At 42.6% G+C, this 20,509-nt stretch overlaps 1 protein-coding gene across 6 annotated transcripts; it reads right to left on the minus strand.

Moving 5' to 3' along the window:
- Window positions 1-272: 272 nt before the first annotated feature.
- On the minus strand, window positions 273-20,142 carry drongo (Arf GTPase activating protein drongo). 6 transcript variants are annotated; one of them, XM_017089432.4, is made up of 6 exons: window positions 19,637-19,946; window positions 3,640-4,475; window positions 2,653-3,117; window positions 2,303-2,494; window positions 1,926-2,236; window positions 273-1,351 (listed from the first exon to the last, which is right to left on the minus strand). In XM_017089432.4, the coding sequence occupies exons 1-6, from the start codon at window positions 19,804-19,806 to the stop codon at window positions 1,313-1,315; spliced, it is 2,013 nt and encodes a 670-aa protein (XP_016944921.2). In that variant the 5' UTR covers window positions 19,807-19,946; the 3' UTR covers window positions 273-1,312. The 6 variants fall into 6 exon arrangements, with proteins under 6 accessions (XP_016944921.2, XP_036677034.2, XP_065718919.2 ...); XM_036821139.3 differs by having other exon boundaries at window positions 1,926-2,494; window positions 19,637-20,142; XM_065862847.2 differs by lacking the exon at window positions 2,653-3,117.
- Between the last annotated feature and the right edge of the window lie 367 nt (window positions 20,143-20,509).

A 20,509-nucleotide genomic window follows, 5' to 3' on the forward strand; every position in this document is an offset into this window, starting at 1 on the left:
ACTTTTTGGAATCCATTTAGAGTCTTAGGATCGCCTTATTTTAAAAAGGGGTAATCTTACATCTCAAAGATTTATTTAAAACATCTGATCGATATTTTACTGACAGACCTGCCAAAACTTAGTAAGTCGGCTACTTGTTACTTCAGTTACTTAACTCTATCCCAAAAGTATGCCAGTAACTCAATCATTATTTTGAAATTTTCCGTTGTTTCGACAACGAAAACTCAGAAGTTCAGGGGAAAACTACAGTAAAAATAAAAAGAAAACAGTGATAGCGATCTTATTTGTTTTTATTGAAATTTTCGTAGTTTAAATAACTTTAAGGCTTCGATAATGTTTGACACGTTAAGGCTAAAAATGGAAAAATTCTTGCTTCTTATCTGGACATGGACATGTGAGCAGTGAATTGAGTCATGGATTCGGGGTTCGATGGATGGATGGGTGGGGCCTAGGGACTGGTGTCAATGGAGGTGTTACACGGGACTTACAATCAGACAGTATATGTACAAATGTCTGCCGTGGGTGTGGGGTGTAGGGTGTGCGGTGTGGGTGCAACCAAACGAGGTTCGACTCGCGAGTTGAGCAATCTATCTGCACGGCCGATATCGCACGTACTAATATATAAACTTAGCACACGGAAAGCAGACGATTAGCAATGAAAACAAGAAGCAATTACACAATTCATTAGGTACAAAAGCATAGTTGTATATATCTGTATCTGTAATCTGTATCCGTATGTATAGTAGTACGTTATAATATATAGTTTATAATCTTATTAAGGCCACACAATCAATAACTGACAGAGTTCTTATCCGCAACGAAAGTGCTAAATGGGACAATTACGAGGACAGACAAAGCAAATAACAGAATCTGGGCCAACTGCATCCTGCACTAGGATTGGGATTAGTAGCTATGTTAGTAAGTGGATGATGGGCGCGCTTAGTACAAGTAGAGAGTTCTAGGGCAAACGGCAAATACAAACATCCGTATCCGTAAACGTTAGAGTAGAGTTACCATGTAAAAGAATATATCAACGCCCCAGCCCGCTGCCGCTGTGCGCCGCCTCTCTCCAGGATTAGCGTCAGCGTGGCGGAGACCTTCGGGGTGTACATATTTGAGCTATGTACACAGAGACTGTGCTCCGGCGTGTATTATGTATATATAGATTAACGCTATTGTTCGTAAAATGGACTAATTTCGGTTCGGCTCCTCCGCTTCTGCTGCTGCTGATGCTTCTGCTCTTTGTTCGCTGGTGGCTGGTGGCTCAGCGCCTCTGCCAAGTGGCGAGTGGCGAATTCTCCCGGCTCGAGTCTCATAAGAATGGATTGTTGGTGTTCATGGCGCCGCTGGCCTGTGGATGAAAATCAAGAAAGGGAGTCTTTAGCAAGCATCGATCCGCACCCAACCAGTCCTGGCTGGTAATCCAACGACTACCGTCTACTGTCTACTGTCTACTGTCTGGATTTAATGTGGCTAGGGAACGTGAGAATCAGACAAACGTGCAAATGATTGCTTGTTTGCTTGATTAATATTTATTAAAGAGAATTACGCAGCTCTGGGATATTGTTTATCACTATGGGTTGAATCACGTTCACAATTGCTAATTAGAGAAATTGGTAAGTGATATGTATCTTCTATATTATGTATAAGATCTCAACTTCACTTTGTAAGCATATAAACTTTAAAAAAAAAATTGTAAAGCAAATTGTTTAGCACTATAAAAGATATCAAATTAACTTTTAAAAAGAGAACGTATAAAATATTCTATTAAAAAAAAACATTTTAGCGCGAATTCTTTATCATAATCTTTAAACTTTTACGATATACCCACACAAAACAAGTTGATTTCGTTAAAAAAAAAGTGTTTCCCTGCCGCCACTTCTGCTTTTATCGAATTAATCCACACAGTCGGTCGTCATACTCACTGCAAACGGATTGTTGGCCATCACCGGAGCGGGTTGCATGCTGCCAAAGCCGCAGCCGTTGGGCAGGCCCTGTGACACGGCGAACCCGTTGTTGTTGAAGTTGAAGAAGCTCTGTTGCTGGTGCTGCTGCTGCTGGAGGAGATGGTGGCCCATCTGCTGCTGGGGACTGCTGCCGTAGGCATTTGGTATGAGCGTCAACTGGCCATAGAGATTCTGCTGCTGCTGCTGCTGCTGTTGCTGCTGGAATGGATTCACCACATGGCTGCTGAGCTGCTGCTGGCCCTTGAAGGGATTTGGATTGTTGTTAAGGGCTGAAAAGACAAGAGCCCAATTAGCGAGGCTCACAAAAAGGGAAGGGCTCAGTGGGGGGGACTCACCACCAAAGGCATCTGTGGCCTGGCCGTTGCCATTAGTGGGCGTGGGCGCCTCCGTGGCAGATTCGCTGGCCTTCAGCTCCCTCAGCTGCTCGTCGAGATCCTTGAGAGCAGCATATCGATCCTCACTGGGCGCCATCGCTGCACTTCCGCCTTTGGGCGGACTTGTCGCATGGCCATTCTGCAAGGGCGCACCTGTAAAACAAGATGACCAGTTAATAATCTTGTTAGGACTACATTTTTGTAGTAAAAAATCAAACAAACTGAACACAGCATCAATAAAAAGAGCGAGCCAAATGCAAAAGAAACCATAACAGAAAACTCAACTCAACTCAAGGCAATTAAGAACTTACTCCACGTAAAGAAATCATGGAAATTGGCATTTAAAATATTCATCTCATGATCTTCCACCTGAGGCTCTTCTGGGGAACTGTTTGATATGGAGCTGAACAACAAATACGAATAGGAGGGCTTCTCTGGAGGATGCGGATGCTGCTCCTCATTGCTTAAGTAGGGCAGGAAGGGATTCGAGGGGGAAAGGGGCGGAGTGCTATTGAAAAAGGAGTAGCTGAGCTCCTGCTGTTGAGATTGTTGGGACTCCTCATCCTGCTCCTCTATTCGCATCTCCTCCTGCCAGAAGTTCCACGCCAGCTCTGGTTCCTCTTGGACGGTTGGCAGTGGTGATGATACAGCGGGAACTTGAGCAGGCACTGGAACCGGAGGAGCTGAACCTGGTGGCGACTCATCGCAGTCGTCGAAGGGATCGTGGAAGCCCCGCCTGCTCCAGTCGCTGATCCAATCGTGGAAAGTTGGTGGAGCTGGATTCAGCCAAACAGTGAGTTATTAGAGAGTGGATACGAATGCCGAGTTCTTTGTGTGGGGTGCTCGAAGAGGAAGGCGAGCGAAGCTGCAGGATCTTTCGGGAAGCCAAAGCTAGTTTGCATTGCTGATAACTCAAGCCGCGGGTGCAGGAGCAAAGGAATGTATTTTTGAACCAGCCTCTTATTTACAAACCAATGGATCTTGGTTTCTAAGTAAATTATATGAAATAAACCTTTACGTTGATGCGTTATGATGTGATACATGTATGAAATATACTCGCTGAATAACTAATTAAAAACAAAGAAAATCAATATTCCAAAATGAAATCAAATAGAATACTGAAAACTAGCATCTTTCCCATATAAATATTTACAATATGAATACTATAAATGAGTTACATTTTAATTAAACTAATGCTTTTTCTTGAAAAGAGCTTTATGAACTGAAGATCGATTCAACAAAGGATCAGAAAACCCATTGAAGGGTGAGGAAATCCTGGTCTCGAGATGGACACTTACCCACTGCATTGAAGATGGGTGCATGATCAAAGTCGGCAAAGTTCTCAGCACCCTGGTGGCCATTTCCGTTTCCATTGAGGAGCTGCTGCTGCAGTTGCTGTTGCTGCTGCTGGAGATGGGCTGCCCGAAGAGGCTGCACCTTGGCGTAGCCATTGCTGGAGCCCACCGAGGAGACGGAGGACACCGCGGGCGATCCCGTCGAGCGCGCTGATGTGGCATCGAAGATGTTGGCCGAGCCAAAGTCGGCCACGAAGTCGGAGTCCGCACCGAAGCCGTTGCTGGCACAACTGCTGGTGTCCGATAGAGCTCCCGTGGATGTGGAGCCGGCGCTGTTGAGGCTGCTCAATCCTCCAGTCAGACCAAAGGCATCGTGATTGTTGTTTTGGCTGTTGTTGTGATGATGATGATGATGGTGTGGCCGGCTGATCGAGGAGGAGGAGTTTCCTGAGGAGCTGTTGCTGGATGAGTTGCCCATTTTCTGCAATCCATTGGCCGAGGTCCTCTGGGCAGCCGGAGGCGTCAAATGGATGCTGGCATAGCCATTGTGGTGGCCATTCTGAATGTGATTCGTTACCGGCACGGATGACTTCAGGTTGACCGCATTGGCCAGGGACTTCAGAGGACTGGCCGGCTCCAGGTAGTACCTCTTCCGCTCGTACTTGTCCATCATCAGCTCACGCTGCTCCTGCTGGTGAACAGCCCGCTTGGGATCCCACAATCCCAGCCAGGTCTTGGCACACAGCTCGTTGCCGTGGGCGCGCAGGAAGTCAATCTCGTCCTGTGTGAATGTGGCCATCGATATGGATTTCACCCGATGTGGTGGCGTTAGACCGCGTCTGTAAAGGAAGATATGACAGATTATTATAGGAAAGAAAGATGTGCTATTGCACGTGGATATATTTATCTGCCTTGGTAGGTAAGATAAGAACATGAAGAAAAGCATCCAGAAAAGTTACTCTTTGATAAATTATTACTATAACTAATACTTTGTAAGGTAAATTGGAAACTACAATCTTAAATGGTGTAATTGTGAATAAAGACTGCCACTTTATTTAAGCTACCGCCCAGCTGCTTAATTCCACAAAGTAATTCTTCTCTATTTTGGAAATTGCTCAAGATTAACTTACTCGGTCGCCCATTTGTGGTCAGGTGGCGAAGATGGTGGTGGTTGCTTGACCCACTTGTACCCACCAGAATGACCCGTCAAATGGGCGTTCAATTTCAGTTAATTGCGCAAATTAATTGCGCTGGCCTTGGGGCCGAAAGCAATTGGAGCACTTTGGAGTGCCCAGAACGGCATGAAAAATGAAACCCATAAACAAACCGAAGAGGCGCTCTGGTCTGCCTTGGTGGAGAGTTTTCCAGCAAATTTTACCCCACAACGATGGCTAATTTCGGTTTTTCACGAATTTCCCGAACGAAACGAGTACACACGGGCACAACAGCAACAACAACTTGGCCACAACATGGCAACAGCAACGGCAAAAGGCTGAAAAACAACACCAAAAGTGGCAAAAGTGGCAGAAGAGGGCCAAATATGCATTGCAGGGGGAAGTGGAAACTGGACGTTTCACATGAACGCTTCGCTGGCTCCAGTTGGTTGTAGGTTGTTGCTAGCTGGTTAACTGGTAGCCGCATGGAAGAGATAGAACCAGAGGTACCGGTCTAGAGAACAGGAGATACCCTGCACTCTTCGGCAGGTAACTTACTTTCGAAGCATATTATGAAAAGCAAAACGTGAATTCTTTAGAGACAGAGGATTTATTACGAATAACAAACTATAAAGGCGAGTTCTTCCGAACAAGAGGCTTGGCAAAATGGTTATGGTTTAATCCTTGTTAACTCCTAAAGAATTCGCGAAGAATTTAAAATGATTTGACTAGATCTTTAAGCAAACAAAACTGGTATACTCTCTCCCCATAAAGGGTATCAAAACCGGCAGGCTGATGTGGCACATGCAGCGAAAATTCTAGAAGCTGCTGATTGCTGGCTAATGACATTACAGCCATCTGAGCCCAGGGAATGACGTCCTTTGTCATCTCATCTCGACCCTTCCCGTGTTTCTTATGCAATTGTGACTCAATTTGAGGACGGAAAATGGATGCCCACGGTTGAGAAAATAGCGGAGGAGGAAAAGCGGAAGTCTTTGTGTGTCGTCTCACCAGAAAACAATCAACTCTCACTTAAGTGGGACTCTCAGTGGAGTGGATCGAAGTGAATTGAAAAGAAGTGGAGTGGCGGGGACTGGATTAGAGGGGCTCCTCCTCCCACAATGGCTGACCCGTGACCAACGGAGCAGAGCTGAGCAGCTGAGGACGACTTCCGCCGGCGGCTAAATGATCTGTGAAGCTACGACTCCGCAGCGGAAATCAACAGGAGGTTGTCTGACCTTACACGGCTTGTAAGCCATCTCAAAACAGAAAGGCCATCGCTACACAGGCAAAAAAACGAGATAATCTGCAACTTAGTTTGAGTCCACTTCAAAGTTACACATTACCGCCTTGGATTGAACAATGTATTGATTATACATTCCAATATCTGGTACAAAGTGGTTTGTAAAACCATTGAATTGATCATCATAAACTTGACAGCGCAATATCTTATCACAGCACAATTGAAATTACCATTAGTCACTATCTTAAATCTGTAAAACCAAAATTCGTAATACAAACTATGGTGACCACATAAAAAGTACTTAAAATGATTACGCTATGCTTGAAATCACTCAAACCTTCCGACTTAAACAGAAAAGGTTTCAATGAATAAACCAGTAGTCTTGAAATATATAATCCTCAAAAAATTAACTCAATCTTTGCTTTTTCTGACTGTCTAAAGCCACTTTAATCCTTTTGAAATACAAAGCTAAGAAGTGCAGGCCACAGGAAAAGCAAGTAGCTGTGAAACACTAAACCAGTGAACGAATATCGCTGTTAAATACAGATTTGCCTGCATAATTTATTCCGTTTTAATCCTATTAAAATATCAACTTGGCATTTGCCGGATTAAGGCGAGAGCAATAAGTAGTACGTGATGTTTTTTTGTGTGTGGCAAACACCACTCAAGTGGTGCCCAGTTTTCCGAGTGGCCACATCCACAAGAGCACGCACAGGCAGTTCGTTAGGGGGTTGGAGGAGGCGGAGGAGGAGGTGGTTGTGGACGGGGATGTGGCTGCAGTGGCAGTGGCAGCTGCAAGTGGCAAAAACAAAGACCAAGGCAGAATCATGCACCATGTGGCAGTGGCTATTTTTGAAATCCAGCCACGGCGGAGAAAGTGAAAGTTGCCTCCACACAAAATGTGGAAACAGTGGCGGCATTAGAGGCACTCACTCGGCCACGCCCACCGTTTATGGTGTGCATTTGAAGAGGGCAAAAAATGGGAGGGGGTAATTGACAATCACAGCAGTAATGACTACAAATTTCCATGCAGCTGAGGCTTTTGTTAATGCGAAAAAAACCTAACAAGCGAGAGAAGTGGGAAGCGGGAGGTGCTATTGCTGTCCCACCCCCTTCAAATGCGATTCTGGGAAATAAATCACTTAGAATGCGCCAGCTGGAAAAATATATTACTGCCAATATATGCTTTCGTTCAGCTGCCAAACAGATTTGACTGCTGATGAGTGAGAATGGCTCCCACGAGAAATAAATGTCTCAATTCATTAGGCTGAACAGGAAATACACTGCCTAAAAGATAGGATATTATAGGATATTAGGGGTTTTTAAGTGTTCTACACAAGGTTTCCAAGCATTAGACTTGTTTACTGCTCAAAGAACGATCTGGAATTTCGAGCTCCGATTCCGCGACAGCAAACTGTTTAAACAGGATGCACGAAATCGTTTATCTAGGTCTCAGTTGTCAATTTCTGAGAGCAAACTCAAAGCCCCTTTGCGTTGTGTTCAATATTAGCATTGCGATGCTAATTGTTATACGAACCGAACCCGGCATTCGAGTGCTCTATCGGTACACACTACTCATCGACGCCACCAGAGGAACTCTCCTCCAGCCACATCTGCATGCTGAAAGAACGAGAATGGCAGAGGGCCATGCTAATTGGAAGTCAACAAAGCAGCGCTGAATCTCACAACTGGAATCGGAAAACTGTGTCACACCTCACGGGTCATGGCAGTTCAAAGGGCAAAGGGCAAGGGGGAATAGGGATGTCTTTTAACCCTTTTACCATCTTTGCATATTAACAGGACTTTTTTGAAGGTAAATATCATGCTTAAACCATGTGATATATCCTTCATTTAATAAATGACACTATAAAATATACAAAAAATGTTACTTTAGATTTGAAATAGATTTTGTGGACGAGTATTGTCAAATCATTTATAAGTAAGCACCTACGAACTATTCCGGTTTCACCTTGAAACCCCCCGAAAAACCATTCTTTGTTTTATAGTAATATATATGCACATATATTGAATTAAAAGAAAATATGATGAAATGATAACAGAAGTTAGAGTAATGGAATCATACTTTAAAGAGTAAATAGACTCAAATGTTTAGTTGACAACCAATAACTTAACTTTCAAGTTTAGACATATCTGTTGTCTTTACAAAAGGCCAGCAAATAACTCACTGGCTTCGACTCTAATGAGAACTTAAAAGGCGGCGATTTCAAGGATGCATTTAAGCTAATAGGCTGTGAATTGTTTGAGACTTTATGGACTATTTCGGGGAAGGTTAGCACAGGTTTACTTATGCTGAGCTCGGGCTGACCCCCTTCTTAACGACACCCTCATATGAGACTGTGTCTCCGTCTCCGCCGGATGAGATGGGCTTGGGTATGGGTACGGGTATGGGTCCAGCGATCTGAGATCTCGAATCTCGCATCTCGAGACTCGCATCTCGGCGGTTTCGGTTTCGCTTCGTGCTTGGCACAAGTGGATACAACGAAAATTAAAACAAACACAGAGACAACTCAAAAACAGAGACAGACACTGTAGCGACTGTAGTGCAGATAAACAAAAAGCTTAGCTTACAATCACTCACACTCTGGCGTTTTTCATTTTCGCTACAAAAGTGCAAAACTCGTTTTTTGCGCACTCAGCGTGAAAAAAATAAATTCAACTCAGCTGAGCTGAGCACCAAGCTTCCCTCTCAAACAAAAACAAAAGTAAAACTCGTTGCGGCAGAAAAATACCCCATACCATTATGCATAGAAGTAAAAATACAATGAGTACAGAGGCGAAATACAAAGCAAATCCAATTCAAAATCGGAATTGGAATCGGACCTACCACATAACGTTTAGCTTTAGTTTAGAGAGCTCGGGGAATCGTTGTGCAAAAGCAAAATCAGCGAAAATAGAGAAAAGTAAACAACAACCCACAATTATGACAATAAATAACGACTTAAATATGTATGTTATACCTATGGACAGCGCCTCACATATGAACTTTTGATTTCGGGTGAATTTGTTTAGAAGTGGGGATACCCTCGCCTTTTTGATAAGAATGATACACATAGGGACTACGCCATTCCTGTGATTATCAATAACGTGAATATTAAACTAACAAACAATCACTGATTATTTTTATTGACGTCTCGTCTGACACATTCCCCGACAACTACAATAATTGTTTTTTGGTTTGAGTAAAGTATTAGCTTTATTTGCCTATTCAATATATATTCATGGAGAGTGTTTTGTTCCCTTTATTAGAAGTTAACATCTTAATTCTATGATGTTTTGACTTTTAAGATACATAATTTAATTGTTGCCCCTTTTTCTAACATTTAATATATGTATTTATTCCCCAGTTCCATTCGTTTTTATAATCGTTTAGCCATTATCTTTGCTGCACAGCGAGTTTAGGATTAACATTTACTTCCCCTCGTCGAGGGTATGCAAATATAAATGCGAAACAAAAAACAGAGACTGAAGCAAAAAGAAAAACAAAAGCATCTACGCAATTTCTTGAGTATAAATACCATTTCTTTTTCATTCCCCATGAGTCACGGATCCCAGACAGTCGGGGGGTTCAAGAGCGGTGCCAATTTCAGCATAAATATGTATGTCAGTATACACAGAGGGAAATACTGATGTCACAAGTGATATGTTTCAAAACAAATTTATAATTATTTTGTAACAGATTAAAACATGGTGTAACATTGAACTTAAATATCTGCATTGAAAAGAAAAAGAGTATGGTAGGGTAGCAGTGGTCTTCAAACATGCAAACATTAACCTTGCATCGAAATTCTTTTTATTTAATAAAATAATTTATTTTTATTAGCCAATAAAAATTTTTATAAGCTTAACAAATGTGGTATGGAACATGAAACTGATGTCCATTTTGTTTTCACCTTCAATTTCCAAAGAACTTCAGAGATATAAAGAAATAATTATCAGCTCTTGGATTCGAACCTGTGAATACTAATCTGTGTATATCTGTTTTTGCTGTGCAAGGGGAGCTCATTCACTCCGGGGCTTGGAAAAGCAATTAGTCAATTTCCAAAGAACCCCAGAGACGGGGAGACCTTGCCCCAAGACATGACTCGTTGCTAAGGCGACCGAAAGAGGGGAAAGATCTCGGTGAGATAAAAAGAATGACGTTGGGGCCACTGGAGCAGTTATTACAGTTAGTTATGACCACTCCAAACGAGCTAAATTAATTTTTAGAGCTCCACTCTCTAAGCCAAACACATTCTAGGTTCACAATGTGGTCCAGTTTTTAACGACTTCGGGCGGAGACCCCTTTACGAAATAGCCCAAAATGGATGGCTATTATCATGCCAATAAAATCAATAACACTATAACCATCAACACATGCTGAATCCAATTATTACGGGCTCCATTCAGAAACTGAAAACAAGACAATTTATCATTTCGGTTCTTATCAATTTGTTGGAATTTACTTTTTTAAATCACATTAATGCTTTTTGGGGACATTGCGAAAACAATTTATTTGAAACCATTAAATCATTGTAACCATAAATCTTAATTGATTTATATTAATATTTCGCTAGAGAAAACACCATTTTTCACTCCACATTAAAAAGCTTTCAACTTTTCACTGCAGTTCCTTGATTAAGGAAAACTAATCTGGTGAAATCAACACATTTGTAAATCAATATACATTACATTTGATTTAAAAGGCGCCTCAGTTTATTCTTTTCCTATGGCAGGACCTTGATTTAATTGGCCCTAGGCCAACTTACTGCGTATGAAGTTCCTATTGGGAGACTGTTTTAATCAGAGACCTCTGCCAGAGGGATTGGGAATGCGACTGCTGACTGTTGAGTGACTTGTGATGAGCTCGGAACTCGACTGTCGCCACCAACATGATCGCCAGTTGGAGAAGTCCGGCGAAAATGCGTTTCAGACGAAGCGGAATTCATGCAAATTGCGAGCGACAAGTGCGATAAGTGGGAGTCAAGGGGCCTACGTACCAGGAATCGGAAACCGTATAGGGAATATATTAATAACGCCCCAAACCATTTGAATCCTCCCTCTAATACCCCCAAAATAAAATGACAGTGATCTGTAGTTAGGGAGTAACTTCATAGCTTCGTATTCATTCTCCAAAAAGGTGTTTTATGACTATTGTACTACTATATGGAAATACATTAAATCTCAAAGTCTGGGATCAGTTAAATCGTACAAAGCGATGCAAAATTTATTCAATGAGCTTTTTTAACCTTGATCGATAATTATAACTCCCTAATTAAACGACAAATTAAGCTTGGCTGGGCTTTGTCTTCCCAACTGCTGAGTGGCCTCTTTGTTCGCTCTTGATTCCAAAGTTTCTTTCAACTCTTAAGGAAAATCACCATAAAGAGCCATAAAGCACGCACGTAGCCGCGTTGAGACTGATTGGCATTGATATTGACCTCAAGATAAAGAAGTGCCATCGATGAATCAGCGGAGAGAAAATAAAGACGAGCCGCCGCTTTGTGGGTGGCGTCCCTGGAATTACACTGAAAGTCAATCTTTGGGATTACGCTTACCCAGCAAAGTGGATGCTCAACCGCAGCCAAGTGACATTCAAGGCGGAAAAACGAAGGCGACGGGATCGAGACACAAAGCCTGGGCATTGAATCGCACATGCTCACACACAGTGGACACTGACTAATTAGAACCCTGGAATTTGCAGTGTTTACCCCCTCAAGTGATTCATTTTATGATACGATTTATATAGAAAACCACAGTATATTACGTGTATTATTCTATGAGTATTTTCTAAATATTTAAGCCCTTAATAAACGCTATTAAGTAACAATATATCTTAACCTTTGTGGGACCTTTTACTCCAAACTCAGGCTAAAACATAGTACTTCCCCACACAAACAGTTTTTTGTTACTATTTAGTGTAATAAAATATTAATTAATAATTGATCTAGCAATGGCCTGTCCTTAATTACTTATTAGATAACTCGTATGATCAATTGAAAATCGACATCTACGGTTCAATTAGACAGCGCCCACTGTACTTGCAAGGGGGCTGGCTCTATAAGTTTGAGGTGTGAGTGTCTGTTTGGCAAATAAATGAAAATTGCCGCTAACTTTGATTCCATTTCGCCACCCTTCCTCCCGACAAGTGCGAATCTGACCTCGACTGGACAAACACTCTAAGTGAGCCAAGGCTCCAAGTCAAAGTCGAACGGAAGGCAAAAGTCCGGACTAGACACGTTCTTTCCAGCTGCATCCCGCTCTACCTCTACGGCGATCCCACGGTCAAGAGCTCTACACGGAAAACAAACATGAGCTCGATGTCAATTTGATATTCGCATGTCAAATGTACGACACAATTCCACATAAGATTCCTTTAATCCCCTATACCTCAAAAATAGGAGAACAATGATCTCTTATCTTGAAGGCTTTGTGTACATAATCTCGAAATATGTTCCTAAAACGTACCACTTGAGCATTATTATTATAGAAAAATACAGTTCAAATCTCTATATCTTGGATAATTTTTTTTTGTTTTATAAAAACATATTTAAAAGATTTTTTCTTTTATTTTGAAAACTCATAAAGTTGATCATCATAGTTTTTCTTTCTGTACAGGGGAAATTACAATTCAAGGTCGTTGCGGCTAGAGGAAGCTCACTACTAGATATTATAGCTTAGCCTAGCGATAAAGCCGCAGACCAGCGATCCGTCACTTTTTCACTCAACCCGAGAACATTTCCCCGACTTAAAGAGCTCAGAGTGCAAAAAGCTCGCTTATTCATAACGCCGCGAGTTCCCAGGCGGGAAAAAACACGAAAAGCGGGTAGAACTTTTTGCTAGAAAATCGCTGACCCACTCCGAAAGCAGAATGTTGCTGTCCAGCTGTGGAGCGTTTTAATTACAAAGTTATGCTAAGCTGAAAAAGCAACAGAACAACTGCAAACATTTCCGACAGACGTTGCAGTTTTTATGCCCCGCTCTTTTGGTGGCGTTACTCAATTAGGCCAGGCCAAATGGAAGGAGAATCCCACGCATTCAGAAACCGATTCCCGTTCTGGTTCTTCCCTCCTCTCTATATATGCCCCCGATCCCCAGAGAAGCAATGCGCTATGTGGGCGCCACAAAACGAGTCCGAGCCTGCTGCTTTTATCCCATGCAACTCTGGTACTTCTATGCGACTCTGTGTGGATGTACTGGGAAAAATAGATTTAACAATAAAAACCTTGGAAATCTTTAAAGCGACTTTATGCCAAAGCACTACCTACTAGATTAGGGTTTACCAACTGATGCAGATTTAAAAGAAATAATTAAGTTTTGGATTTAGGAGGACACGAATACATACCATGGAACCCATCATTATAAAAACTACAGTGCTATATTTTGTGTAATATCTCAGTGAAGTCATCAGTATCTGCAGTATTTTATCGCTGAGCTAGCCCAAATATGGAAATAGCATAAATTAATAGAAATGGTTGTTTTTATTAGTGCAAGCTTGTGTCAGTTTTGGCGCAGAGTCGTCGCCTTTTGGCATTCGCTGACAGTGGTCGCGTTTGTCGCACAATATAAATTAAACTTGGCAGCGGGAGAAGGGCAGGGAGATGGAGGAGGGGCCTTTGGAATGAGGACTCTCCACTTGGGCCCTATGAATATTTTAATAATGTCATCGTCTGAGCCAGGCTGCAAATTGCCCGAAGAGCCTTGAGCTCTTTTTTGGTGGCCGTGGGATGGCGAATGAAAAATGCAAAAGGACCTCCGGATTCGCCATTGAGCCATTCATTCGGCCGGAAAGAGATTTCTCGGACAAAGCCGCGTGGGCAGCAGGGTTATGGCATCTCCTCCGCCGGATTTTACAGTGCTGGCCACAAATCTTATCATTTTATGACTAAAATATATATATATCATCATAGATATATTATTTTTTTTATTAGTGGAAAGCCCTGAATGAAAACCATTTGTAGTACGGAGTTCCTTCCCCTAGTTCCCAGCTATATGTAACCATATGGTCACAGTTCACCACAGGACATCTAGAAAGGGCAATATAGGGACGCAGCAGGCTCCGGCTGACGATGTGCCTCCCAGTGGGAAAATGGGGATGCGGACCGAACAGAAACCATAAATCTCCGTGTGGGCAGGCGCCTTCTGCTCGTCCCATTCCGTATAGCTATCTCTTTCTGTGACCCTCCTTCGCACTATTGCCCTCTCTCTCTCTTTTGGCACCCCATACACTTGTAAAAATAATATACAAAAGAGTCACAGTTCTTCTTACAATGAATATGCTTAAATAACAAATTTAAATTGCATTTCATAAGAAAGAAAAAAGTATCTATCTAAGAAAACAATATTTAAATCTACAAGTTTGTTAAAAATAGTTTGTCATCTTTATTATTCCTCCTTCATAACTTATCATTGTAAGTTTAAATTTTTTTGAGTGCAGCTAGCACTTTTAATTGGCCCCTTCCCCCCAGCTGTTTGATCTCTTTTTTGGGGAGGGAATGGCGCCTCGTGGCCCAAACTGGAGCACCTCCCCCTGCCGATCCAATCCCCGCCCACATGTTTCCGCATTTGAATTGCACTCACATCTGAAAATTGAAAATTCAGAATCGAGAGCCAAATCGCTCGGCGTTTGCGCCTCTGCATTATTAATAGAACTGAAATCTCTATTTCAAGGCGAGCGCCAAAACAAACAGAGGAGTGGTTGGGGGTTTAGGGGGTGATAAAGGCGGTGGTAGAGACAACATCAGCCAAACAAAGGAACCAAAGCAATTACAACAACGACACCTTCTAAGAGTGTTTGTGCCTGCCTTTGAATCAAAACTGCGCAATAATTGCCGGGTCACCCGCACCCCTCTTCCCCAACCCCTTTTTATATTCCTATGTCTATTAAGCCCCACCCCTCCCCCGGGTTCCTCTTTCCTTCCTTCAAAACTCATAAGCGATTCACAAACATTTCCTCAAATGCTAAACGAGTTAGGAGCGGATTCAGTTCAATTCCACTCGCTTTGATTCCAGGAACTCAAATCAAAGCGAATACAGTGAAACTAAACTGCAAAAAATATCAAGTTTTATCTTCAAACGTATCTTGTCATTAATTTAGTTTTATAACGTTTTTTAATGTCAATGTAGTCATCTTATCTTATCACGTTGATCCAGAATTATATCATAACACTTTTGTAATTTTACATTTCCCCCCCCACTTAAATATTACTACGAAAGATTATAAAAAATGTAGTTCAAAATAGCTTTATATTTACAATTTAAACAATTGTTTTAAAGCCTGAACTTTAGCCCTTTACATCATTGCAAATAGAAATAGATGCATTTACGACGTACCCTAGATGACAGATACTTTGACTGGTAGCTCGGATACCTCGATGAATTACCTTTTTCTCCGTGTTGAAAACATTTCGCATTTTGAATACTTAAGTGTAAAGACAAAATACACAAGCGGGAGTGCTGTACAGTGTACAAAAGCACACACATTTGGCCTCTTGTTATTTATATTTAATTGCTCTTACGCTTTGCCTTTGGGTTGCTTATCTTTTAGTTTGTTCGTTTGTTGTCTTGGCTTTTTCCGTTTTTCGGCGGATAGAGAGGTCGAAATAAAGGGGCCACACAGCTGACACCGCATGGTGAAAGTGTGCCCCGCCCCTCTTCTCTTAGCCCCCTTTTTTGGGGCTGTCAAACGCAGACATGTTTATGCTGTTTCATAATCGAAAATTTACATATGAGCCGCAGAACGGCCAAACTAAAGCTAAAAAAGAGAGAAAGACGTGCTCTGAGCTTTTCGTGAGCTCCACTCGAAGGCAGTTGGCCCAGTTCGACTGCAACTGCAATGCCAATGCGGCGGGGACTGGGGATCGGGGTTCGGGGATCGGAAACCGGGAGGGGTCCGCTCCACAGTTCACTTGCCCGCTGACGCATGTACCTACAACATGACTGTATAGATACACCGATAAAAAATAAATATCGTGGTTAATTTGACATTGTATATAAACAATGTTAGATTGATAATGAAAAATGCAATTCTTTGTTTTCATGCTTAAATTAATAGGGTTTGTAGCGGGTTAGTTCCCATAACCCTTTGGCTTCTTTTAAAAAAGGGCCAGGAGGTTCCAATCCCATTGCTAACCTAAGCCTTTCTGTTACTTGAAAGTTCTCTAATCAAGTTATAATACTAATATTTCTTTCTGTGTACCTATAGCACGACTGTAGCTATAGCCATAGACTCTCCGACAGATAGAAGCTCACAAACACCCGACAACCGACTGCAAACATACAACCAGGGACACAGAAATAGCTTAAACATAAAGTTAGTTTAATTAATGCAGAAAGAAGTGCATTGCAGACAAGAAATAAAGTACAATTTTGATGGGACTTAACAGTCACAGTCTTATCCCCAAAAATATGAGAACTTTGTATATAGAACTTGTTTATTAAAATATAAAGCAAATTATTTCGTGATGATATACAACATTTGAGCAGTGAGTCACATCTAGTCAAGGAAATCACACATAATAAAGATTATAAGCTTGAGGGAAGTAAACTGACTTGTTTTGAAAGATAAACAATTTGGAGAATAAGAATACATACTTGTAATATGTATTCGGTTTAGAAAGATGCACAACAGGAAACATATATTTTATGACTGGAAATAGTAAGCAAGTTTGGCAAAGCAAACAATATGACTATTGTTTATTTAGTCCATTTTGAAATTAGTGCAGTACTGATGTTTCATCAATATGATTAGAAAAAATGCCTTAGTTACTAGACATCTGTTCCAGCGAATAGAGCAATCCACTGGGTATTTAGCATTTTTCGCCCGAACTCGCACTGATTCACATGGCTCGGTTATTTAATAAGTGAATAATACCTACGCTATTAAGTCGGTAACTTCATATTTAAATGGCCGTGGCTGTGGTGTAGTTAGTGCTCTTGCTTTGTGTGCGGTGGGAATGATGACGAAGCCTGAGAAAGTGGCTCACCATGGCTGCTCTGCTCCCAATGCTCGTTTGCTTTCGCCTTATCTAATCAACAAGTTTCTTGACTTTTATGAGCCAGCACAAGCTTTGAACTCTGCCAAAGCCAAAGTCACAGAAAAAGACCAAAAAGACCCAAAAGCGGAGCAGCAGATGGCGGCGACTGCTGCTTGATTGAGGTGCAACAATTTGTCTGCAATTGGAGGCACAGCAGCCACTTCGGCCCAAAAATACATTCGAGTGAGTGCCTGGCAAAAGCTGTCGGACGGGTTTTCCCCGCCGCTCCTCCTCCTCCTCCTCCTCCTCCTCCCCGGACATTCCCATTCTCAAAACCCACTCCCATTCTCATCAGCCATCGGCCCCTCATTCCTGAACCGCTTCCTCCATTAAAGCGCTCCAAGTGGCCGGCCGGTCTGCAGCGGATTCCAATATCCAAAGGCGGGCTGAACATGCACAGCCATTTCTTCATGGAGTCGGTTTCATTTGGTATTCCCTGCACTCCCTTGTCGCAGTCGCAGTCGCAAGTCGAAGTTCCAGTCTCATTTTCAGCCAGGAAGTTCGTTGTCGCCTGCTGTCGCCCCTGCCACGCCCCTTCCTTCGTCGAGGCCCCTATTATGCTGCAGTACCTTTCCACACCCCTTCGGCTGCACAGGGAGAAAATAGTTGAGACTAGGCACTAACAGATACAAATGTATCTATTCTGTTACACATTTTGAAATGGCATCAACTTCAATGCAAAAGTAATACAATATCCGACTTGAAGGACCAAATGTTACTTTAAAAACCCCATATCCCTAACCAAATAGTAGAAACGTTAAAACAATCGACTCAACTCAATATAATGAAATATCAATCAAGTATTTTTAAAACGTATCCGGATGGAGGGACCAAATGTTACCTTTTCCTTTATTCATCATAGGCCCTATTACTCCAATCAAATACAATACTTTAGCTACAGTTGATTTAACTCAAATAAATGAAATGTTAATAAAACATTATTTAAACCTATCCCCCTATCCTCCCTATACCCCCTTGAAGGGCCAAAGTTACCTTCAATTATGTTCACCACTCTTTTTAATCGTTTCTCCCAGTGCAATCGTTTTGTGTCCCCGGCATTTATGCGGCTTTTCATTTACATGCCAACATTTGTTTCCCTTGGCAGTTGGCAACGAGGCTTGAGGCTTGAGGATTGAGGATGGAGGACCGAAGACTAAGGAACGGGCAATGAGTCATCGAAGGAGGAGTCGGGGAATGCAGAAGGCGGCTGGCAGAATGCATCGCAGTTGGCCACTTGCAACCTGGTTCCGATGATAGAGATAACTCAATGGAGGAGCCCGCATGCCGTCCAATTGAGAGTCCACAAAATCTGGGGCACCGGTCGTGGGAGACTGGGATTTTGGACCTGGGCCAGGCGGAAGTTTAAGAGCAATCATGTAATGTGCTTGATCCGGAAATGCGTAAATCAAATAAAATGCAGCGCCGGAGGAGTGGTAATATATGACCCCAATTTAGCCATAGTGCGCACAAATCAAACCCAATTTGGCAAATTACTTCAAGGGGAAAAAGTGGAAAGTGGGTGGAACTGGGCGCGCCAAGGACACCCACAACTCAGCCGCCAGGTGGGCGGCCCTCGAAACTGTCACTAGAAAACACAAAGCACGAATAGAAAGCGCCGCCGGCGAAGACAACACAATTTCGTTGGCGCGATGTCGCGCAATTGAAAGTTTTGTCTTCGATTTGCATTTCGAAAAGGAAAGGAAACCAAATTGTGCGAAATTGTTCGAAATTGTTCGGGGAATTGCTTTCGCTTTCACACAAAATACAAAATAATAATGGGGAGACGGGATCGGACATTGCATCGAGCGGAAATTATCGGTCACTCCACTCGGCGACTGATCGAAAACGAACGTCAAGCGAGTTCAAATTGGCCGGGTTCAAGTGAAGATAAGGGGCCTTTCCAAGAAAGGTCCAGAGATTGGTTTCCGATTTTTATGAATTTTCAATCCTATTTTTAGGCGCCTCGACGGTCATCTATTTTTTGTGAGATTCCCCGAGGTAAACCATTTGGCAAATATCACACAAGGAAACATTTTTGATAAGAATATACCAGTGAGTACCATTGAGTGCCATTCATAACAAAGTTTGAGAGTCAAATGGATTTTCCACTTTAGAGTTTATCAATTGTGATTTTAAAACAAATGGATTTTGAGAATTGTTTGTCAAGGATTAAAGGGGACCTATTGAAGTAGACCTCTAAATGCAAATCCAAGTGTTAAGATTACTTAATCTAGGTTTTCTTTCATAGGTTTAAAAGGAATATTACTAGGTTTACCTATTTACTACTCTCAAGATAGATTTTTGTAGTACCTTAACGATTTTAACAAGACAAGAAAACTAGAAAACATATCAGGTAAACTCTGTGAGTATACAAAGAACCCAAGGCTAGCAAGATTTCTTCCAGAACAAAAAACTAAAACATTTTGACATCCCATAACGTCTCACATGGGATTATATTTGTTCTGCAGAAATAAATAAAATATGATGTATCTTTTAGAATGTAGACCACCCTACATGGCGACTAATGCGGAAAATGTCAGTTTCCTGGAACTAAGTAGGAGGATACTCACAGGACTCCGGAGCAGCGGGTGCAGACAAAGGATCCGATGGTCATGTTCACGTAGGTCGGTCCCTTTTGCCCGCAATCGAAGCACTGCCGATTGCCCCCCGACCCGCTGGCCACCAGTTCCCGCAGGGCGAGCAGGTACTTGTCGTCCTGTTTCTTTCGCACCACCGCCATTGCTGCCGTCTCTGTTGCTCCTTGCGCCGCTGGTGCTTCCTTTTGTACCGCTTCCGGTACTGTTGTTGTCGTTGCGATGAGCGGTTTGACGGAGGGTCCGCTACCTGCGCGCTCCTCCTCGGAATCCTCCTCTTCCTGGTCCTGATCCGTGCCCGCTAGCTGCTCTGTGTCCGAGGGCAGCCGCTCCTGGGGGTCAAGGGGTGGGAGTGGGTGGTGGTGGGTGGACCGCTCGGCCGTGTAGGGCGCGAAGGGGGCGACGGCGGTGCGGTAGGAGGAGGCGGCGTGGGGCGCGGAGCTGTTGTAAGCGTAGACGAACTGAATCTTGCCTGATTTTCCTTATATTTTTAAAAAACCTTTATTGTTATCGGAGATTGGTTATCGTAGGTTCGAATTGACGTGAATCTCCGTTCAGTACAATCGAGCTTGTGTATCGGAATGGATCGGTACTATCGTTTATTGCTTATCGTAAGCGGGTGTCCTTTCTAAGATCGATATTGTCTATCGTTTTTCGTAACTGACGTAACTCTCTTTCTGCTCTCTCTTCGCTTCCCTTTTCCCCTTTTACGCAATTTTCGGCTTGACCTTTCCTCTCCTTCGCCTCACACTCACACACACCGCTTTGCACACAAATCACAGGTGTGTGCGTGTGCCGTAATCTATCGAAAACCACTTTTTCGATTGCCTGTGTTATTGTTTACTTTTC

This window comes from Drosophila suzukii, chromosome 2L (assembly GCF_043229965.1).
Source record: "Drosophila suzukii chromosome 2L, CBGP_Dsuzu_IsoJpt1.0, whole genome shotgun sequence".
Classification (NCBI taxonomy): domain Eukaryota; kingdom Metazoa; phylum Arthropoda; class Insecta; order Diptera; family Drosophilidae; genus Drosophila; species Drosophila suzukii.

Excerpts from the sequence above, each read along its gene's own strand:
- drongo (XM_036821139.3), bottom strand. The coding sequence starts at position 19,806 with ATGGCGGTGGTGCGAAAGAAACAGGACGACAAGTACCTGCTCGCCCTG. Across the intron at positions 3,118-3,639 it reads ACCCATCTTCAATGCAGTGG|CTCCACCAACTTTCCACGAT; the intron begins GTAAGTGTCCAT and ends GGCTGAATCCAG. Across the intron at positions 2,495-2,652 it reads CCATGATTTCTTTACGTGGA|GTGCGCCCTTGCAGAATGGC; the intron begins GTAAGTTCTTAA and ends CTTGTTTTACAG.